This window comes from Styela clava, chromosome 1, assembly GCF_964204865.1.
Source record: "Styela clava chromosome 1, kaStyClav1.hap1.2, whole genome shotgun sequence".
Lineage (NCBI taxonomy): Eukaryota > Metazoa > Chordata > Ascidiacea > Stolidobranchia > Styelidae > Styela > Styela clava.
In genome coordinates this window covers 2,371,548-2,396,407 of record NC_135250.1, presented here as the reverse complement: position 1 = coordinate 2,396,407, position 24,860 = coordinate 2,371,548, and the positions used below count along the sequence as shown (strand labels likewise).

The following is a 24,860-nucleotide window of genomic DNA, read 5'->3' as shown; positions in this document are numbered from 1 at the left end:
CTGTACCAAACAATAGTTTTTCATTTACAGAGCGAACATATTATTACCCTATCAATGCGCTACCGAGAGCGATGCGGACAGGATTAGAAACGAGCTAGTGTTGACATTGGGTTAAGGGCGGGGTAATACCGTCATTATTACTCATATCATTTAGATGGCCAATTTCAGTATATATGTGTGTTTTTGTTGAGGTACAAAAGTGTAATAAACCCTAATCATATATTACCTAATCTTTTTGGTTTTGTGGGTGACACCTATGACGGCATTGATGTAACGTCACAAAAGAAGGGGTTGTCAGAGTGTACACATTAAAAGAACATTTATCATGGGTGATTATTAAGGTGCCGAAACAGTAGCAATGTCTAAGAATAGTTTTAATAATCTTTTAGCATAAATTGCCTTATATAACGTAAAAAACGAAACGTCGAACGAGGAAAGGCTATTTCAAAATAAGGAATTAGAGGACTAACAAAATCTTAGTGATTTCAAGCGGGTATTATCCGGCCTACCTCAGAGACATGAAAAATTTGATCCTCCCAATCTATGTATATAGGTTAACACAGTGGTTCCCAATCTTTTGTGGTAAAATCCCCTATCAATTTTTTTTTTCACAATTACGATTCGGACGATTTTTCTGGGGGCTCCCGAAGTATGCGAACCAAGATGGCGGACATCGGAATGTAATATGTGTACTAGGTTAGGGTTAGGCCATAATTTTAGGTATAAATACTACGGGAGACTCTTGGATAGTCTTCGAACTGATAATAGGACTAAAATAAGGAAAATTGGAAAAAAATTATCGCCTAATCCTAACCTGTTACCCATGTTACGTTCCGATGTCCGCCATCTTGGTTCGCATACTTCGGGAGCACCTTTTTTATGTATTATACCGAGCATTTTTTCGTATCTTGGAACGCTTTTCAGACCCTCAAGAGTCAAGACGGTTGAAAACACACATATCGCGGACACGCTAGCTGTTTCGGTCAAACTTGGCAATTAGAAATTCCGGAACCTCGATATCGGTATTGCCAGTGCCAGTTCAGCCCACATAGTAAATATTAGGAATTGGATATGTAACCAAAAACTAATTCGAAAATGATTAAATACAAAGTTTTTTGTCCAAAGTATGGAAGTATCGAATGTGTGTGTCGGCCATGTGTGAATCGCGTATTAAGAAAGTGTTATCAATAATGAAACGCTATACGTCTAGATATTATCAGTTATACAAATTCATATTATTTGAGTTGGAATTATATTCATGAAATATCAAATAAAATCGGAAAAATGTAAATATTAAAGAAACTCTCTCAATGGGCTTAGTTACACTTTAATGTGGGAATAGTTATAATTGAGTTCTTTTGTCAAGGTTGTACTTTTTATAAAGTAAAGAGCTCTGTTGTCCAAATAAGCTATTTTCCAGGGCCGGGAATTTAAGGGAAAACACTTTAAGCGTTAACCGGGCGAAATTAACCGCTAAACCGTAGTGTGACGTTTGGCGTAATAAGTCACAACTTTAAGTTTCTTACGTCCCGAATGTTCCAGAGTAATTATGCGTGATCTTATCTTGGTGTCACTCGAAATTATTCACGTATCGAGATAGTTCCATGGTTGCTCTACTACAGGGGTGGCCAACCAGTCAGAGACCAAGAGCCACATTTTGTACTTAATTACAGCGAAGATTCGCATTATAAACAATAACGCACACAATTACCAGATTTACCTTTACGTGGTGAAAGAACGAAACGTTTTATCTGCACTTCAATTACCTGAAATCGGTTAACTATTCCTAGCGCTACTACTTCCACTTTTATCAAGGCCATTTGCTATTGCAAAGACTTTGGGATTTTGTAACTTGTAGCGGGCCCTGTCACTCTCTCTCACTAAATGAAGATAGATTGACACTCGCATAATCTGAAAATTTCCTTCTCTAAACTTATCGAACGATCCGAGAATCAACCCCCAATCTCCAACGTGCTATTAATATTGAAATTGGTCATTATATTTCTATTCGTATTTCACAGATAAGTTACTCGAACTCGCACTCTCCAGCCCTGGACAAGCGAGCAACAAAGCAGCTTCGCTCTTAGAAACCGATTAGAACAACATCAACTTATTGCATCTTTGTATACTATAGTTCTATTCACCAATACGCCATGCTGGTGCTAGTGTAGAACAAGTAAATTAATTTGTAGTCGTTAGATTTTATGAACTTTGGTCAATGAACTCATAAGGAGGTGATACTGACCAAAATCAGTTGTTAAGCATGAGTTATATTTCGAACCATGCCTGGTCGCTCATGGATATTTGCAAGGACTTGAAAACGAATGGCAAGGCGACCAACAAATCATTTAATTCAATCGTGACTGTTTACAACGATCTTTGGTCTCAGTGACATCTTGTCGTAAGCCTTGTTCGCGGCAGTCAACGATCGCGAGGACGAGATTAATCGCAAAGATCCTGATATTTCAGCCGCAGCTTCTCTGAACTGAAGCACGTATCAATGGATGTTTCCCCGAGAATCGATTTTATTGTTTATTTCTGTAAAAATGATCAGCAATAAGTCAACAACAACATAACAATTACAATCAGTGCGGTCGATCAGACAGATATTCAAGCACGGTTGTAAACATTGCCTTGTTTACGTGGTTTTGCGCGTTATTTGTAAGTTTTCAGTTGTGTTCGATGAAATAGTTGTGAATCAAATAACCTAATTGCCATAATGTCTTCTGAGGATCTTCAGTTTGGTTGCAATAATTAAAAATTGATACTGGAAAAGCTGCGATAGACTAGCCTGATATTATCTATTAATACCTGTAATCAGCACGTGGTTTAATGTTGCGAATGAAAAATATAGTTTTGAACATGTGAGCCAGTTTGTAAGTGCCAACTCTCCAAAATACTCTTAAATAAGCGTTGAAAATTTTGCAATAGTATAGTATAAGGAGAATAGTGAAAAATTTGAACTCCCATTACTACATAAAAGGATATTCAATTTTGGAATCTTGAGGTCAACAAATTAAGTCAGTAATCCGAGACTAATTACGCAGTCGAGGCGAAAAAGGAAACGTACAAAAGCAATTAACGTATTTGTGGAAACACTGATTGCTCACTTATTTGGGAATAGCGATTTGCGTAAGTTTCAGAACTGATGTCGACAATAGTTTATCACTGGTATGGCATGGCCTGAGTTTTCAAGGCCGTGACGTTTCAGGTTAAAAGATTATTATCTTCAGCGCTGTTTCGATGCTTCAACAAATTTATTAACGGCCTTCTTATGTGAAAACAATAATATCGCATACTATATGGGCATTTGCAATTGGTAATCTCTTTTATTCACGGATTGGCATAGTCCAGTGGAGAGTAACGTCACTAAAACACGAATTATGGTTAACACTAGTGGCCCATCACTGCATGGTGGTCGCTAGAAAAGCAGAAAATTTGATGGTTGGATGAGATCACGAATAAAATGAGTGCTTATTCATTTTTTTTCGTTACGTTTTTATTTCTTTTAAGTTCTTGGTCGTTTTGGGCTGATACCTTTTAGGTTCTATTTTGACACCCATGTCATGGGCGAAGGCAGGAAACAGCTTTCAGACTTTGAAAGGAGAGTGAATATCTTTTCAAAAGTGAAAGTCCGACTTGAGGACTGACAAAATGTTTGATAACTTTACTGTTTTTCTAGCGGCCATCCTGTATTTCCACCTAGGCTGGTTATTGTCGAAACTGTATTGCGATCAAAACTAAATTTGCGTGTTTTGTTAGATATTGATTCAAGGACATGTCCGATTGTGAGCATTTCTGCTCCTGACCGATTCGAAGCGAAACACAATTTCTAAATATATGTGTAAATGTTCGAGCACCAGTACTGTGTGGCCTAATTGGGAAACAACTTTGGCGATTTGAATCTGGAGGGTTCGGTAAATTATTTGGTTTTGATTCTTTACTGCGTGTTTGGATGGTGTTTCAATCAGCGACCTTAATTATTCATTGTTCAGCATGGTCCTATTATGGATATCAACACTTATGCTTGGTCCTCTTTGGTACCGTTTTAACTTCCTCAATCTATAATATACGAATATATTAGGAGAACGTTATATCGCCTGTCCCTTTTGTGATTGAAACTAAATTTGCGTATTTGATGGGATTCTAAATGGCAAACTTATTTATGGAAAGCTTAGCATAGTATATCAACATTTATCTGTGTTAGCCAAGTAAATATACTCCCTGCCCGTAGGTTTCAGTCCCTTTACACAACTTGATGTAAAATAGGCGAACAAAATTAGTTACCTCCATATTGATACACATACTTCTGCCCTTGCTTCTCCTATATCTGACAGAATATTGTGAGCTGAAAATATTCACACCAAATGACTCTAATCTCTAGACACACCTACGTTCCACCCCTTAAGAAGGCACTCGCCTGCTGCCCGTTTTGCGATTGAAACTAAATTTGCGTATTTGATGGTTATCCAACTGCTATTCATGGAAAGCTTAGCATAGTCCGAGTGTGAGGATCAACATTTATACTTGATTATCTTGGGGCCACATACTTCAAAAACTTATTTGGGAAAGTGAAATTTTTTGATAGCCTCAAACAACTTCAGAGCACCTAATCTAAAAATTTTTGTTGAATTGGTTTGTTTTGATTGCCCAATTGCGGTAAATGCCTAATTAAAATGAAAAGAATTTTAAAATTGGCCTCCGAATGATAATATACAAATATAATACCAAAACGTTATATTGCCTGTACCTTTTGTGATTGAAACTAATTGTCAACGCACACTTCTTTGGAAAAGGTAAACTTTTGACAGCCTTATTATTATACAACTCCAGAGATTTGAATCTAAATAACTCTGTCAAATTAGTTTGTTTTGATTGCTCATAGCAGTGAATGCCAAATTCAAATAAAGGTGAGTATATTAACGAAGGAGTGGATCGTTGGATTTAGAATTATAGGAATACGACCAACTGTCCAGCTGACACGCTGTACGGAAAAAATTGATAATTTTAAACCTCCATCGGTTCCACTTCTGGAAAATTATCGATAAAATGTGCGCATAATTGTATTTCAATATGAAAAAAATATTTAGGACAACTATAAAGACTGGGAAGCTAATTATGAAGTTCTGGTGACTCGTTTCCGCATAGCAGAACCCTATACAAATTACATTCCCACTTTTTGTACAAGGGTGCAACTAGAATATCGGTCAGAGACCGAAGAATTATCGATCGAAAGTTAGGGACAGCGCTCTTACTCCATAGTGACTAATCATGGACCCATCACTAATTAATTAATAACTCGCTAATTATACGACATAATTCATACAAAATCAATAGGTTTTTGGTATATGATATATGATGAATGCACATGTATAATCTGGAGCAGATTCAATCTCGCTTTCGTGAGATATCGCGTGCATCTAACAGACAAACAAACAGACAGACAAATACCTAACAACATACTCACTGATTAAAATCGATAATTAATTAACTTGTTGGCCCGGTCTTTCCAAATACAGTAGCTATTAGATATCGCGAGATATCAGTAGCTGATTCTACAGGACTTTTTTAAAAACGGAGGCACCGTACAAGAAAAATTTTCAGATTGAAACTTTGTTCATATGAGACTAGAGCAGCGGTCCTCAATCTTTTTTCTTTCGCGGCCCATTTTCTTTGCAGAAGAAATGTGGTGGCCCATTAACATTTTTCATTCCAGGGAAAAACTACAAGAAACTCTCTAATAAATAGACACTTGCACTTTAGGAATTAGAATGAAAATTACCACTCACTCAGTAACGAAAAGATCATCATTCATTGCTATCCTACAATCAAAATTTAACTACAGTGACACAAATTGGCTAAATTTCCCAATAACTCCAGTAATTTTCATTATGTTTGCGGCTTAGCTGGAAATGTTTTTGTGCCCCACTGCTCCAAAACCCATGGGTTAGAATTTTGTTTATAACTTGGTACTATCGTGTATAATTAATTTAGATAGAACTTCGCTATACGTTTTTCGTTGACAAGCGGTTTTTCTGTGTGAGGTCTACTTTAAAAATCAAAAAATGTTATCTTAAGCATAAAATAACAACCCATGCCACAATCCCTTTAGGAAGTAATTTGCAACAGGGTAATAATAAGATTCAACGAATATACGCGCGATCAATAAAAATTAACATTTTTGGTTTGAAAATTCTGTGGTAATCCACAGGAAATCCAGACAGAGAAATAAACTTCCGAACACTTATATCGTTATCGAATGATCTATATGTGTGTGGAAAAACACATTAGGAAAAACCAGGAATGCGATGCTTGCTCGATGTGGCTTGTTATATGACGTCGCAATGACGTAATATTTGAATCCCCGCCCTACAATTTCCTAAAAATACGAAATTGAAACTAGGAAAATACTTTGATCAAATTCATGATATAAGTGACGGGGAAGGTTGATTGCAATAGGAAACGACACGGATTCGGTAAACCAACAAAAAATGATAATTACTTATCGATCTCGATCGATAAGTATGTTGATAGGTATTTGTCTGTTTGTTTGACCTTCGTATGTTACGCGTATTAACTTCGTATGTTAATTTTGCATAGGCAGTCATCATATCCCGGACCAGAAGCCTATTGATTTTGGATGAATTATGTCGTATAATTAGCGAGGTATTAGAAAATTAGTGACGAGACACGCGGTGTCGCTATTGATTCAGAGCGAAGGAATCGAAACGATAAGTCGGCGGTTTCCGATTGCTTTATAGTTTTCCGTTTGAGACGATTATTCTGCCGTTCAGAAAGATGTCTGATCTGCCTTGTTTGACCTAGGTATTATTAAATGATAGAATAAGATATTCATATTAGTCTCGGGGGGAAATGAAAGTTGATAGGACGAATTGATCATGCAGGGCGACCCATAACAAACGGAACCCATGTCATTTGGAACATATTGTATAAGTTCCGTTTTTTGGTGGTCACCCGTTATGTCAGGGATCGGCAACCTACGGGCCGCGGCCCAAATTCTTTCAGTAAGACGACTGAAGTTGAGTTGTCGCAGTCTTCCAAATTTCGACATCTGATCTATATACGAAAAAAATGTGATTCATCGGCCATCTGTTCGGTTTTTAACTTTCTAAAAATATGTGCGGCCCGCCAAGATTGGCAACCTTTAATTTTGGCCCGCGAGCGACAAATAGTTGCCGACACCTGCATGTCATATCACAGTCTCTCATCAAGATACCAGTCGAGTATAAGAATAGATTAGTTAATCTGTTAGTTGATGCTTGAGAAAATTATTTAAGGTAATTAGTTGAACTATAATAGCATTGAAATCTTTACACAAACTTCAGAAGTAAATGAGGCGAACCAGCCCACCTTTGTGAACAATGAGGCGATTCCGCTCTTTCTGAAATACTTTGTAAATTCAAAAACTTCAACCACCGAGTGTCAAACGAAAAATATTTCTATGCTATCAAAAATAGTGGTTTACCAGTGTCTACAGAATCTTGTTTTTCTATATGAAAACGTCTGGCAAAAAATCTTTTTCAAGTTTTGACTAAGTATGGGGACACCTCACAATTTATCTTGAGTAATTACATATGTAATGGGGGGCATCAGCCCACCGCACTGTGTCAACATTACCAACATAATGTCGGAAGTAGCACTTAAACGCACGAGTCGATGAAAGTGAAAAATGGTGAATAGGCGGTTGCGGTAATCACTGCGAACGACGGAAAAGTTTATTTAACGCTGACTAGACCCGCGGGCAAAATCCGGTCAGTTGGGTAATTCAATCTGGCCCGCCTGATGCTGCCACAATCAAACTAAAGCCAAATTTTGATGTTTTAGTTAAAAATGATTTGTTGAAATTTAATTGTGATTTAATTTAGTTTCGTCACGAGGCTTTTTGTTTTCCACTTTTGCTTGTAACTGCAACTGTAAATTGCATTTGCACCGTAAATGTTGTTCATAAAATGTAACTCAGGCGTCACAATTACATGGCCCGCCAGTCTAGATGGGCAAATTTCTGGTCCCAGATCCGAAAACCTTCCCCACCGTTGCTCAAGACTCTTTCCGTAGGTAAATCGGATTTTGTAACATGCCCTGGGTTTGCATAGTTATAAAACATTTATTAAAGTGTCGGATCCATTTCAACATTTGTGTTTCATTTTGCAAACAACGCTGACACAAATTAGATATAGTCTGTTGTTGGGGGTGTAAGCCAGAGTTCGTTTGAAAGGAAGGTGTCGGTTTTTAAATTAAAAACACGGACGAATCGCAGATATCATCTTCTCTCCGCTGTTTCTTGTTTGCTAATGAATAATTTTCGCCTAAGCAGGTATTCGACTAAGTTTCGAGTAAAAGGGTGACCGTACATTTGAACCCACGTACATTTGAACCCATGTGTATATCCACGGGTTCAATCTATATGCGGGTGCTAAAACCCATGGGTTAGGGTTAGTGTGGGTTCAACTATCCGAAAAACAAAAAAAATGCCATAGGTGCAATAGCATACAGGTGCAATTGCCATGGGTTCAAATGTACGTGGGTTCAAATGTAATGGAACCGAGTAAAAGTTATGTAAGTCAGTAAAATTAACCGAAGTGGTGTTTGTTGGTGGTCAAAACCTTGCAGTTTAAATGTTGGATGATCCTTTAGCAGGGGTCAAGGGTCATGAGGGATTTAAGAGTTACAAGCAGTGGCAGAATTCAAAACTTTAAGAACAGTTCCCTCATTTCAGAAAGTATGTATATATGTATATCAGCTACAGTAATTTGCGACACGCTTTACATAAAATCTAATCTAATGCGAAACTTTCAAAATGTCAAATAATATAATGCTTTTTTATTCATCTGCGGCCGTTCAACATCCGACTGGAGTAAAAACAGAAACGGTCGCTAATATCCTGGTATTTAAAAAACGGGTTCGCATGGACTCTTGAGAACTCCGCGCATCCCATCACTGAGTAGCTCTCAGAGAAAATGTGTGGGTGGAGTTGAACCAATGATTGAAAGTTCAACTTGACATACTGAAAAAGATACATAAGGGTCCATTTCGGACTTGAAATTGACAGCCGACTCGGGGTTTAGAGACTTGCAACCAACATCGGTAAATATTTAAACAAAAACTTGGAATACGAATTCGATATTGCACAGACGGAACACACCCTAGTCGCCCTCTCTTCTCCGTCAATAATTGGTTTTCACTGGATTATTTTTGCCGCAGCAAATCTTTGACAAAGTATCGAGTAAAAGTCACTTAAGTTATGTACACAGAAATCAGTAAAATTAGCCGAAGTGATGTTGATGGTCAATACACTTGTAGTTCAAGTTCTGTATGATCGTTTACAACAGTGTTCCTAGGGGGGGTCGCTATAGTAAAAAATATTGTACGGTTTAAATTGAACATAGATTTGGGACCAACTTGACAAGCTCATAAATAGACACGAAGATTAGTTTAGTCATTGAAACTCTTGATTTACATTAAAAAATATATATATTTTATATTACTCCAAATTTTGCTAAAGATTTCTTTTGACGCTGAAAATGGATGGGATTTAACAGTTAGAACAACATTTCAGCTATTTTTTCATGTACATAACCAACCAGTAGACAGTGGAATTGAAGTTCGAGGGCTATGCTTTTCCTTTTTACATTTCAATTGCACATTCCTGGTGCTCAACCAACCTGTAATCTGCGGGGTTAAAGTTCAAAGGTTACGACATGATACACCCTTACAATTCAAAGATTTTCAATTGACGATTTATCATACGTGTGCCAAAGATAATCTATGCTTTTATCTATGATTTAAACACAAATCATGCTGGTTCGGTGAAATTTATTCAGCCAATTCTTATTAGTAACTGTATCCAACTTTCTGTTTAATGCGATAATGGTTTCCGTTTGTACGATTCGTGAGATTTTTAGTTTGCAATTGCGTATTTGTTTTTTCCTAAACTATTTACTTTCCGACTAAATCAAGTTTTCTAGGTTTAGCAGTCGCTCCGTATTTTTATGAGACTTTGCCGGGATCTGATAGGGTAGGCAGAGCTTCCTAAACTTTTCGAGCTGGTGTCACATTTACTTTCTCCAATGTAAATCACGACGCATTGAAAACAACTTGACTTTATTACCAATAAAATGCAGAGCTACCTAAACTTTTCGAGCTGGTGTCACACTCACTTTCTCCGATGTAAATCACGACGCATTGAAATAACTTGACTTTATTACCAATAAATCACAATTTATTCCTGTTGAGCAGTGGTTCCCAAATTATTTATAAGTTTATTTACAATGTACCTGTATATTGACTGCAAGTTGACGGTGAACATTGGCCCAAAAAATTTATGAACGAGTCCGGCAATGCGCCAGGAAAACGGGGAAACCTAAGATTTGATAACACATGGCATCGTATGAAAACTACGGTGCAAAAATCTCTTAGATCAGAATTATAACGGTTCTTTGACGAAACACACGGAGTTGATAAAATGTGGTATATTGTAAGGACGCGTACGATACTTCGGAAATAGTAAGATTGCCTCTAAATATACATAAATTCAAAATCCTATTTAGTATATTCTAACAGTGTCTTTATTATTTGCAGTTCAATATTAACATATTACAGATTGCTCCATAATTATTATTAATTATTAAAACAGAGCATGAAAGTAAAATAGGAAAAAAAAGTGTACGGAATCCCATCTTTCAAGTGCTTTTTATTAAGCTAGAACTTGTTGTGGTTTTGTGTTTGACTGCTCGGAACGCTTTGAAATTATATATGAAATGTACAAATACGTAATATTGCAATACCAAAATGTTTACTTTAATGACGAGGCGATGTGGACAAAACACGTAGTCTGCTCGTAGATTTTAGACACGTGCGCGAATTAATAAAGCGCTTTCGCAACTGATCAATACCTATAGTGTGAGTAGTCTGCCAAGACACCGCCTGGCAATCAATACCATATTCATAGAACACATGATTAAAAGCCAATCGCCAAATAAAGCAACTTTACTTTGTATATTCGATAACCAAGCGTCTACACTGGTACCAATTAACGAACCAACATACTTTTTCGCAGCCTGGCAAAAAATCCTATCAACTACTCATTCGGATGTAACATGATCAAAAAAGTTAGAAAAAGGGAAATATTATTGGCGCTCGTACCACTGTAAATCAATCACATTTACTAATAACAGTACCTTCCGACCAGCTGGGAAGGTACCGCATGAAAGTTTTACGGAGCAATTTTGGCGACGTTTGGACAATAAATGGTCGAGTTATTGCTGAAAATCGAAAATTTTACTTTCCAACTTTCAAATTATAGTCAATTGTGTGCACAAGTTTGAAAGAAATTAGGCGACCCCGGAAAATCTTCAGACGACCCACAGTTTAAGAACCACCGCTGTAGCGTTTGGATTTTTCAATTCTCACGTAAACCTCTGCGTGCTGACATCTCTGCCGCCAAAACAACCTATACATAGATTCCAGCGCTCATTCGTCACGTACAAATGCACTCGATTGTTGTTTAAAAGTTTAGACCGTTGTTCCGCATAAAAACTCGCAACACACAAACAAATTGATTCCACCATAATAATCCATTTTATAAAACCATTCAAAATCTATTCGTCTTGAGATTCGTTCCACCGCCAAGTCCGCCATTACTCGCGCTTTAACATCGATGTTTTAAACTTTCACACCAAAGCTTAATATGTTTACAGTATCAAGAGAGCATGACGAAACATTATTTGTAGTAAACAAAATCCCACCAATCAAATAGCTTTTAGAAACTGTGATCGAAATTCAAAATCTGTAGTCTTTTTCGATTCATTATATAGGGTGTCCATTGAATCTTAAATTTTTTTAAAATTGCAAAGAGAATTTATCGATACCATATATTGTTTTGGCCCTCGCAGAGGTATTAAGTGAAGTAAAAATAGCTAGACAGTTACTGATTCTAAAACAACAAACCTGGTTAATATATATTGGGAACTGATTTCATAACAAAATTGAAATGGGGCTCCCGAAGTATGCGAACCAAGATGGCGGACATCGGAATGTAATATGTGTACTAGGTTAGGGTTAGGCCATAATTTTAGGTATAAATACTACGGGAGGCTCTTGGCTAGTCTTCGAACTGATAATAGGACTAAAATAAGGAAAATTGGAAAAAAATTATCGCCTGACCCTAACCTGTTACCCATGTTACGTTCCGATGTCCGCCATCTTGGTTCGCATACTTCGGGAGCACCATTGAAATTATAAAGAGATTAAGTATATAAACACCCCGTAATATCAACGATGAGATTCAACGATTTAGGAACGGGTTCTCTTTTTTATAACTTACTAACAACGGGTTCCCTCAGTTCAGGAAATGTATGTATGTAACTGTTGTGTATTGACTTTTCATATATTTTATGTTTCCACTACTTGGCGTTAAGTGCTTCCCTATTACATCATTCTTGTAGAGCCTCGTGTGATATTAGTGATTCGGTACACTGTTATAAGATTGCTTGCTAAGCGGTGTTATTGTTTGTTTTCATTTAACTGATGTTTCTATCAAGTTGGATTCTTGTATAGTTCATTAGTCAGTGTCAGGGACACAGCAGTAACTCCGTAAGCTACTCTAACATACCAAACTTTATATAAATCGAATAAACAACGTTCGAAACACAAAATATAAGGGCAATCGTCAGCTGCGATACACATTATCCATTTACTGCAGTATTCAAACGTCCGAAACGAAATAAAACAAGAACAAAGGTTCGCTTATCATCACAGTCAGAAACTTTCAAACGGAGGGTGGGGGGTTCTAATTGCCAAGTATTAAACCGTATCAGCTGGCGCGTCCGGTCGGAGGGTTTTCACGTCCTAAGGGCCTAAAAGGCGTTTCAAGCTACGAAAAATTGCTATTTATGATACAGAAAAAGATTTTATTTTTTCATTTCAAAAAATTGGAGGGGGGGGGGGGGGCGGCCCTCAAATTCCTCCGAAGCTTACCACTGGGTATCTGACATTTCAGCTGCAGCCCGTAAGTCTATTATACATTTGAATTTAGGAGTGTGACTCTGACATCAACGAATCCAACGAGAGGTTTATCATTCTGTTTTATATACTTTTTGAATCAATTTGATAAAGGGAAATATTTATCTAAATCTGACATTTTTAGTAAACATTCATTTACCCAACTCAAAGTGAAGTTTCCATTTCATTGTCGATGTAAACCGTGCACAAAACCGATCAAAAAGCGTGTTTTGGTTTAATAATAAAAGGTGTGTCATACCGTGCTAAATTTTACCACCCATAAAGGCTTTTATAATAGTTTGTTTATAAAATGTAAATCTTATCCCTATGTCACACAGCTCAACTAAAATTTATATTTTCGATTTACCATTTGGTCAGATATTGAACTTTGATAAATTCTCCAAAATAGAAGTCTAGACATGGCGTAGATAATCTTTCGTAAAGGCGATATGAATAGTTGAGGACTTTGCTTTTTTTGCATACTTATGAAAATATTTTTTGAAGTAGGCCAAAATATCCCAATTCAGAAGTGAAGGAAACTCACAAGTAAGTAGATATCCAATCGACATCTGGCTTATGAGGAACAACAAAACTTCACCGAGCGTTTTTCCAGGTTTTTATAATAAATCTAACGAGGCATCATTGATGTTATAAAACATAAATAATTAATTAAGCATTTTTAACTTTTTCCCAATGCTGGAATATTTAATTTTTTTTCAATTCAAACCGATGTCTATATATTTTTTTTTATATGTATAGCCGAAATCATAAATCCAGCAAAAATACATCGAAAAGGGCGTCTTGATTCATCATTAAAATGTGTGTCATATCGTGCTAAACTTTACGGGACTTCTATTATTGATGATTTAAATACCAACATATATAATTAATTGAGCATTTTAATTTTTTCCCAATGTTGGAATATTTAATTTGTCCAACTGGAACCGGGGTCTGTATTCGTAACTCATGCACAAATCGGGCCGAAAAGCCCGTTTCGGTTTTTAATTATGTGAAGTACACAGTCGAAAGATGCCAAGCAAAAAAACTTAACTTATAATCAAAACTTAGCGCGTCATACCGTGCGGAATTCTGCCACCCATAAAGGTTTGATTAATATTTATGAAATGTATAAATCTTGTTACAGTTTATTTTAGCAATAAGTACGATTCACTACATTTGGTCAGATATTGGACTGAGACAATTTTCAGATGTGAGCGTAAGTCTAGACATGGCGTTGATAATCTCACTTAAAGGCGTCCTTTTTGCGGTCAAAATTTGATGGGCAGGCTAGAATCATTGATTGTCTTAGAAGGTCACGATTAAATGTTTTTATTTCCCACCAGGAAACCATTATTGATTACTTAAGGTCAGTGAAAAATCGGAAATTTTACTGGCAAATTAGTGTAATTGAAAATAGGTGGATATTTTGTTTGAATTTCGTCATGGACTCATGGTATTAACAAATTACAATAGACCTTTCCCCGAGCATCGACTTCCTGGTTTACTTCGTGACATTGGCCAATCAGCAAGATGCAAAAAGTGAAGTAACAATGCTCCCTTTTCGCATCCGCTCAGACCCTTTTTCCACTCAGACAGATTTCCAGGCGTGGTCGTAATCATTACCTCGTTTTCGCGTTTTTAAACTCTGTTCGTTAGTTTTCAGTTGTGTTTTGGAAATTTGAATATAAATCAGATAATTCAATGATCACTCTGTATTTTTAGGAGTTAGTAATGCAATGGTAAAGTATAGGAAGAATTTTTCGGGGATCAAAGGTCGGGGAAAGGTCCAAACGCAAGACAACACACGGGGCGGAAATTCAGGAACGTTGACAAAACTTGATTTGAGAAACAAACGAGATTTGATATCACCTCCGAATAAGATGAGTTTTTTTATTTGAAATCCCGGGAGAAGACGCGGACTTTTTGTAGCTTTAGTGAGAAAACCTCATTCACAAATCAGCAAATTTGGCCATGAATCGAACCAACACAGAGCATATCATTCAATTCCAACTACCTATGTGCGTTGTCCTTCAAATCAGCTGTTTTCGCGTAGGTCTCAAAAGTGATGATTTCGAAAAAGATAGGCATGGTGGACTGAGATGACTCAGAGCAGTTCCTGTCATCGATTATGAGTGACCTTTCAAGGGCTCCATCTATTTTAAATCATTGAATTTTAAATGGCAGAATATACTAATGCTTTTAATATAAAAAAATGTCTTTCAAATTTCAAAGTTGGCGGCACCAAAATTGTGTTCATTTTTTGGTTTAACTACGACACCAAGCGGTGAAATTGCAATTTTACGCATACAAGTTTGTTTAATGCAACGTGAAGCTGATCTAGATTCTAGTCTAGATGATATTTATTTTGTTTCGTTATTACATTATAATACATGATGACAAAAACAATCAGCCCCGAAAACACGCGTTATTGGCGAATTTCAGTCTTTGACCTGCATCGTAGGATAATTTTGCAAGCAAGAAGGTGCATGAACAAATGCGGACATTGGCCACATAGAAATAAGGATAGGATACGATTTACATATTTACCCCAGGGGAGAAGAAAGCCGATGAGACGGCTTAATCATATGGCGAACCACGGCCTCTCGTCCGGTTACCAGTCCAGGTCGGGTATGGGATTAGTTAGCCAGGTATTTGTTTTCAGAAGCATGGTGGTGGAGGAAGCCGTAACCGACCAGCGGTTACGTGAACCAACCTACGGCAGCGACGAGTCCAGCAATCCTCTCGCACATGATCATCCCCGCATGGGATTCGAACCTGCGATTCCACGAAGGGTAATCAGAGATGCGGTGGCGAGCGCAGCAACATATTTTGCTGATCTACAGAATTAGTAAGCTGGTTCGGATCCCGTAGGGAAGATAATTATGTACCGGAGCATAAAATGGCGAATAAATCGTGTGGCAAGTGTGGAATGTCTTACGACTCAATAGATAGTATAAAGCAGGGCTACTAAACTGGCGGACCGCGGTCCGAATCCGGATCTTTCGAGTATTAGATTCGGATCGCACCTAATTCTTTATTTTGGATCATTAGCCTCACAGTTAAAGTTTCATTTTATAAAATAACTTTAATTGTTTTGAATATATATCAAAAGAACTATAACACCATAATATACAATTTCGATTAGCTGATATAATCATTAGCCGGTCGGGGAAGTGCGTGTTTAAGGATGCCGAAATATAATTTCTGGAAACACCGGACCCAAATAATTGTGAAGTTTTGAATGCGGATCTTCGGTAAAAATAATTGAGTAGCCCTGGTATAAAGTACGCAACACAACATACAACGCTCGAACACCTTGTTTAGTCACTTACTGAAAGGATGATCACCGTAGTACAAGATGCCACAAGGCTCCAATCATCAAGCCGTTTGCCAACCGACCTGCAAGTAGCCGATTTACAGACGCCCATGAAAGCATCCACTCTTCTCCAGGCAATACGTAATATGACCCAATAATGAAATGACCGGCCTTGACTATAGCACAGCGATATGTGTGGCAGATTGCTCGACGCCCAGTCTCGGTAGAAATACTAACCGAAATTCAACCAAATACTAAGTCTAACAAATATAGCAATGATAATTTTTTATCTGCGATCAACTATATGTCGAAGATGAACGACTAAATGCCCCAGGACATAGTAATACACCCAAGGCAATTCATACTTCAATGCTTAGTACGTGATCGGTTAGAAACCATAGAAGCTAAACGTGTCGAGTTTTGAGAACAATTTCAGCAAGATTAATATTGTTTCTAAGACAGAAGGAAGTGTATTTGTGACAAGTCATAGCTTCCAGATTGATGTGAGCTTTAAGAAATTTATTTGCACGATCTGTCAGTTTTATCTGAATTGCTTACTCAAGCCATTCATATAACTACAATCAGTGCCCGGCCTATCGAAGTCTGGTCCAGCTGCTGTCGCATATGTTGCAGTGATCTAAGGCAGGGCTACTTAACTATTTTTACCGAAGGTCCGCATACAAAACTTCAAAAATATTTGGGTCCGGACTCTCCAGACATTACATTTTGGCATCCTCAAACACGCAATTCCTTGGCCGACTAAGGATTATTAGCTAATCAAGATTGTTTGTTATGGCGTTATAGTTCTTTTCATATATATTTTAAATCTATAAAAGTGATATGATAAAAGGAAACTCCAAAAGTTGGGCTAATGATCCAAAATAAAGAATTATGCGCGGTCCGAGTCGAATACCCGAAATGTCCGGATTCGGACCGCGGTCCGCCAGTTGAGTAGCCCTGGTCTAAGAACGACCTTGCCCATATGCCTAGTCCCGTTCTTTGCAACCGGGATTCCGCAGCACCGTAAGGTTTTGGCAGTACACTCCGGTGCTATGTGGAGTTCCATTCAAATAATATAAGAGTTTATATCGATATGTATATAGTGTTTTGATATACCCAAATACTTATTAGGTTTGCCAGTATTATTAAACTTGCTACACTTTAAAGTAAATTTTGTTTCACCAGTATTGCGTTTGCTTTAATATATATTTATAGTTAATACAATTCAGACAAGTTAATGGCGATTAAAATATTGCACGGGTTTCCTTGAGCCTACAAAATGTCTCATTGGGCTTCTGCATCAACAAGAAGGTTGAAAACTTCTAACTTGGTCTAAACATTCGACTCAACACTCATATCTATCCTAACCTAGAACATACCATGAATCCCACTTCATATGCTTACTCTAACCATTTGCCTGAAGATTTATAACTATCCTCACACATGACATACTATGAATCCTACTTCCTATGCTTACTCTCACTAATTGCCCCAAGTTTTTGTATCTATCCTAACCCAGAACATACCATGAATCCCACTTCATATGCTCACTCGAACCATTTGCCCAAAGTTTTATATCTATCCTAACTCAGAACATACCATGAATACCACTTTATATTTTCCTTTTATATATCCTGAACATAGTTCATATGATTAGTTTAACCATTTGCTAAAATTTTATATATATTATAACCAAGAACATGCTACGACTACTATTTCATAAGTTTTCGCTAACCATCTGCCTCAAGTATTGAATATATCCTAACCTGAAATATACTACGAATACCAATCACTTCATATGCTTACTCAGTTTTATATAACCCAGAACATACCATGAATTCCATTTCATATGCTTACTCTACCCATTTGTCCTTTCTTACTCTAACCACTAGTCTAACGTTTTATACCCAGAACATAGGCTACTATGAATCCTATTTCATGTGCTTACTTTAACCTTCTTTCCTAAAGTTTTATGTATATTCTAACCAAGAACATACTATAAATCCTAGTTTATACGCTTACTCTCATCTAAAGTTTTATAAATGCTATTACAGTTAAAATACAGTAATAGGATACGCTCATCTATAACTTCAGTGGTGTGGTGAATGAACGAGGTAATGGCATGTGTAGCAGGCAATAACCTTGAAAATTCGAGTGTGTGTCCGCTACGAATTAAACTTCACATAACCATCCAGTATATAGATCAATTCAATAGTTATGGATTATTCTAGTCTGGTCAGCATGGAACAATCAGTGAAACAAACGATGCGATTAGCGAAAGATACGATACAACAGAATCCTTCAAAGTTTGTCGTTGTCTCGGTTTTAAATGTTGGGATACTTGGATATTTTTTGTATATTTACACGACAAATTTCACCGCCGCGGTACCGAAAATACAACACTTTAGCAGCAGGAAAATAACTTTAAATAGCATTGAAAAATCAAGAAAGAAATGGAATCATACTTATGGAAAATGGTTAAATTACTTACCAGATTTTCAAACCGCCGTGATAGCCATTGACAAGATTCCATATTTCCCTGCCGTGAACGAGACAACATCACCCAATAATTCTTTTATTACGATACAAAAGATGCCGTACTTCGTCGGTGACCTCTTAGAAGCCGTAATTACGTCAAAGAATTATTGGAATCAAACAAAACAGTACGGAGGTGACCTCTTTCAAGTTATTCTTTATCGCAAGCCAGCTGATGATATCCTAATTCCCTGCAAAATAACAGACAATCACAATGGACTTTATGACGTAACATGCCCACTTGTCAGTGAAGGTGACTTCGAACTGAAAGCAAAACTGAGGTTTTCTAGCGAACTTTTATATTTATTTATGTTAAATCATCAAACTAAAATGGGAGTTAATATATACGTGACCAGCGAATATATGAATTCAAGCTCCCCAGCCGAGCATTCAAGATGCGCGGTAGGATTTGATGAGCCTGTGTGAGTACTCTTTATTATATTTAAATCTGGACTACAGGATAGGATGAGAATTTTTCTCGGGCGAAGAAAACAATTCAATCAGATGGTGAACTACGGCCTCTCGTCCATTGTAAGTTCATGTCAGGCATATGAATAAGAGTTTATAAAAGTTTCATATGCATGGACTTGATGGTGGAGGAGCCCAGAATCCGCTCGCACATAATTATCGACGTACGACGACAAGCTTATTACTACAAGTGCTCGGAACGATGTCAATCACAGACCACATATAGGCCAAACGGTAATCAGCTTTCTAATAACTGTTCAGCATCAGCCCTCGGCTTAACTCGAAAATAGAGAAATGCCAAAAGCGGCACATGTCATTAGAAATATGCGGCCCAATCATATCTCAATGCTTCGCATCAACGGCGTACTAAAGTTACTCCATGCTGTTATCAGCAATGAGTCCACAACTAAAGAAACAAGGAATAATAGCATCGGTATTTGAAATGAGATTGTTATGACCTGTCATTTATTAACGATTCGCACCGTTGGCTTACTGAAGTCAGCAATAGCCTACTTTTGTGCCGGTACCGACTTCCCGCGAATCACTTTCAGCTCGCTCGAGATATAATGAGATTAATGGAGATAAAAAGTTGAAAATATATGATTTCTCTTTTTTCGTAAACAAAATTATTATCAAATTCCGCCTTTTTGTGATATAATTGTCCGTACCGGTACTGTACCGACTTCCCCACCAATATCAATCAATGGGTCTAAATTTTAAACCAGAGGTGGCCAAGGTTTTTGGACTGGGGGCCAAAAATTTTGCCCATCTAGACTGGCGGGCCATCCATGTAGAATGTAGATGTAAAACTCAACTTGATCGCAATCCCAACAAATTTCATGCGATATTTTTTGATAAAACAGCAAAATTAGTGTTTTTTTTTATCAAGATAGGTTTTTTATCAAAATTAGCTAAATCCTATTTCGGTACCATTAGACTCGTGTTTTTCAACCGGGTTGCCGCGGCACACCGGTGTGCCGTAAAATAATGTCAGGGGTGCCGTGGGAAATTCTCCAAGTTGTGTGTCTATGCGGTGTAGCGCAGAATGTGGCAGCAGTAGGTGGCGATTTGCCTTTTTTTCCTTGTTTTATTTGATTACTATTCAAGATGTCCAATCCAACATCTTTCTTCAAAGTTAAAAAAGCTTATATTAACAATATAACACTAAAATAAATTGTGAATATTAGGTCTTTTCCCCACATTTTGAGCTGGGGGTGTGCCGCGGGATTTTCTCAGTGAAAAAAGTGTGCCTTGGCTCGAAAAAGGTTGAAAAACACTGCATTCGACTACGACAAGAGGCTTCCTTAATCCTTACTATTCTAAATCGAAGAACTTGAGCGATTGCGACGATCCTTACCAACTGGCAGCCCAATGAGCTCTCTATCGACAAGGCTATTCAAAGAATGACTGTTGCCATATATTCATCCCAATGATTGGTTGACGAAAGAAATATATTTATTGTCCTCGGTGACCTGCAAACGTCTTGCATACTGACCAACACGATTCAATGTTTAAATATTTACTGCACTGTATTTCTATAAAAATCTGAACTATTGTTCTTTTTTAACATTGTTTTGTGGAAATAAATCTCTCTCCCTCTCTCCATTTTGCCACAAATGACGCAAAACTAAAATATTAAAACTTATTTCATATTACAGGGATAACGAACTATGCAATTACACAAACCCTACCAACGGAGAGCCATGGTTTTGTATCAAGCCACCATCAAGAGAATGCAATCCTATAATATCTCAGCAAAAGATTCATTTGAAGGGAACAGACATGAAAAAAGGAGAAATTCCATTGAATTTTATGAAAAAATATTATAAAGAAACCAATCAATATGGAGCTGAAATATCTCTATCAGGAATAAAATTCAAAGTTTTGAAAAAAATTAAGAAAAAGAAAATTAATTTTTTATCAAAAGAAAATTGTTACGATACATTCAAGAACACTATGAAACAAGTCGATCCACTTATTTCTGGATGGTTACAAAATAAAAACTGGCATTCAATGCGTTGTGAAAACATGCCCATTGAACTAGAGGCCTTGTTCAAATGTCTGGAAGGATGCGATGTTTATTTCTTTGGAGATTCAGTCATACGTAAATGGTATATATGCTTCAAAAAACACCATTTTAAAGAGTATCTTGGAATTAAGAATAGTTGGTCTATATCAAGAGATGCGATATCAGAGCATTACAACGTTTCACTGCATTATAGGTAAGTAGTGTAGAGCAGGGGTGGGCAAGGCTTTTGAACCAGGGGCCAATACTGGCGGCGTTAATATATTTGTGATTTATTTTATCGTTACGCAAGTTATTAATCTAACGCCGAATCACATCTCTTATTACAGGAGCCATGGACCTCCACTTCACAGCGATGGACCGCCAACTGCAAGACCTTACATTTCTGACTCTTTAGATGCGATATCGGAAAAAGAGAAATCTGTGGTCATTATTTCTCTCGGAGCACATTTTTTTTCCACAAGTGCCGACATATTTTTAGAACGAATACTTGTTATTAAAAAAGCAATACGGCGATTGCTTGCTAGATCCCCGAAATCTAGAGTTTTTATGAAAGGTATTCACACAATTGGAGGTGTTTCGGCCCGATGGCTATTTTACCGCATGGAACAAATTTTAAAACATGAATTTCTGAATGAAAAAGACGTTACGATTTTAGACGTGTGGGAACTGTCTGTTTTAATGAACAATACAAATATTCATCCGCACGACGACGTACTATTTCAGCAGATAGGGTTGTTTCAGTCATATTTGTGCAGATAAGTTTTTTTTTCCCGACCCTTGGAACCAAAAAAAATTCCCCCTTACTATACCATTGCAACCTTTTTCGTGCATATTTTGAGTATGTTTTTTTTTTATTTGGCGCTTACAAATTAGATTACATGTATTATGAACACCGTCTCGATCCAAAATATTAAATATCCTCCTCTTTCAAAAGTACTGAGAGCTCAGAAGTAAACTCATTCCCGAGCAAAGATACGAGTGACTACTGGAGAGATACTAAAACTATATAGATTTATGGTGTTGCGTTAGATATTTATTCGTTATTTTTATTTATTTATTATTTCATTCATTTATTTGTTATTTCCTTTATATTATTAATTTATTGCGCTTATTTGTTTAAGATCCACGTAAAATCGCTTTAGTTGCAACACACAAACCAGTGATTCCCTACACCCCTAAAAAATGTCCCCTATTTTGCAGGTGTGACACCATGGCTTTAATGTGTTTGAATATTCAGAAAGTGGCTCATATGTCAGTGAAGATGATCAAGTCAAATACATAAGACATTTTTTCAAAGTGCAAATAGTTTTATCACTAATATCAAAATATCTGCCTCCCTCTAAATTTGGAAATTCCCCCACCTAAAATAAAATGCTGGGGAACATACTGACACAAACTCATGGTAAATTCCCACCGCCAATATAAGAGTGCGTGTTATGACATCAGCAATCCCACAGACAAACAGATTTCGTGTTAGCACTAATAGCCTTCGTTAAATTTATCAGAATAGTAGAGCATTAACGCTTAGCAACGTGCTCTGTCTCACTCGATGATCAATTACGTTGACAACAGACATAGCGTTGTAAAGCCACATCGTTTCCGCTATAATGGTTGTTCAATTGAAATTTTTGACAATTTATGGTTAGACTGCTATTTGTATATGAGCTTGCTAGCTATTTCGCGTTTTCTGAGAATAGAAACAGAAATGGTTACTGAGAGGCGAGATTTGCTGGTGGTGCGAAATTCAGAGTGTTTTTCATTTTATTTTAAGTTTCGAAATATTATGTTTACCCGTTATTTATCGAAGATATATAATAATAAAGGGTGTCCACAAAGTCCCGGAAAAATTTAAAATTGCATAGGTAATTTATTGATACATATATTGTTTGTTAGCTCCTACATCACTCCTGTGCCCTCACACATGGATGAAATGAAGTAAAAACACTTAGACAATTACTGATTGGAAAACAACAAATCTAGTTAAGATATATTGAGTACTGACTTTATAACAAAATTGAAATTGTAAAGGGACTTTATGGACACCCTGTATATTCATACAATTTCTTCCAGAATTGTAGTACCGAGTATAAATCGGAACAATAATCGTAAAATGTTGGTAATTGCTTTAGGCGTGCCTTTGTGTAACGAAGGCTGTAAGTTCATACTTTGTAAAAGTCGTAATAAACAAAAAAGGTTGTATTTAAAAACACTGTGTTTATCGTACGCGAAACGAAGCCAAATAGACGGATTAAAGCTCCTGAAGTATGCGCACCAAGATGTCGCATAACCTGAACCCTAACACGGTACATAACCTGAGTTCAGGTTGTGCGCCATCATGATGCGCATACTTCAGGAGGTCCCATTTCACAGACTAGATAGATTGCGAGTATAAGTTGAAAGTACAAGCTATGAAAACAGTGCTTTTCGTTCGTTTTTCCTTCACCTTTGCATCGAAAAAGTATCTGGTCAATTGGTCGGTTGTGCGATATATTTTTGGACGAGCTGGTATGATAAGGTTTATTATCATCCAATCTGTATCAAATTTACAGTTTTTTACCAAGTGTACGTCAATCATTTGATGTCACGCATATGGTTAGACGGCAATTGAATAAATAAAAGAGTGAATACAGGATGTCCATGAAGTTATTTAAACCCGATATGTACTATCCAATTTATAACACCCTTGATAAGGTGGGGGCTTAATTAGAGGGGATTTGAACCCAATATGAGTACCCGATATGTGCTACCCAATTTAATACAACCTGGGTTAGGTGGGGGCATAGTTAGGGGGGTGGGGTCTGGGCAGGAGGGGGTTAAATCATATATGTGTACGCGATATGTGCTCCTAATTTAATACACCATGTGTTAGGTGTGGGCTTGATTGCTTGATTAGGGGAGAGGGGTGGGGGGGGGGGGTAGGTTAATGTTAGTCAGGACTAACGGTGTAACCACTAATCCCACGAATTGAGCATATTGGCGCGCATGTTGATTTATCACATAGATTTGACAGTTGCCGGAATTCATGTTTAACCACTTAACCATCGCGTTCAAGAATTGAGCGATTAGAATCAAACATATAGAAGCTAGGTTGATTTATCACACATGACAAGATTTGACAGACAAAATATTTCCCCCTTGTATTTTAAGATTTTCTGCGTATCGGAATATTTTTAGAAATTCTGACAATAGCTTATTTGGTATATTCGTGACGATGCCCCCAGGCGTCCGTACTATTGTTATAAATTCAAACAAAGATTTTATATGAAACTGCTGGTTTTTAGGTACAAATGTACAGCAAGCAACCATGTTGTTTTTCTTTATGCGTCAGTTTTGCTCAAAGCAAGTTACTGTACATGTAGATTGCATAGCTAATCAGAAATGAGTGAAAATTTGAGAGGAGATATATTAATTTTCAGTAAATTTAGAAGTTCGCATTATGGGATGTAAGGTACTCTTGCTTGAAACAGTGGTTCTCAAACTTTTCAAACCGGG

General features: G+C 37.1%; 2 protein-coding genes across 2 annotated transcripts in view; one reads left to right on the top strand and one right to left on the bottom strand.

The window, feature by feature from the left end:
- Nucleotides 1-18,925, bottom strand: part of LOC120336192 (uncharacterized) — a 108,970-nt gene extending 90,045 nt beyond the window's left edge. Inside the window, exon 1 of the mRNA XM_078116246.1 lies at nucleotides 18,828-18,925. The gene's annotated coding sequence lies outside the window, so the exon portion shown is untranslated. The remainder of the gene's footprint in view (nucleotides 1-18,827) is intronic.
- LOC120348680 (NXPE family member 4-like) lies at nucleotides 18,405-23,493 on the top strand. Its single transcript, XM_039418880.2, has 3 exons — nucleotides 18,405-19,293; nucleotides 20,998-21,561; nucleotides 21,695-23,493. Exons 1-3 carry the CDS (start codon nucleotides 18,554-18,556, stop codon nucleotides 22,125-22,127), a joined length of 1,737 nt encoding a protein of 578 aa, XP_039274814.2. The 5' UTR covers nucleotides 18,405-18,553; the 3' UTR covers nucleotides 22,128-23,493.
- Nucleotides 23,494-24,860: the final 1,367 nt, after the last annotated feature.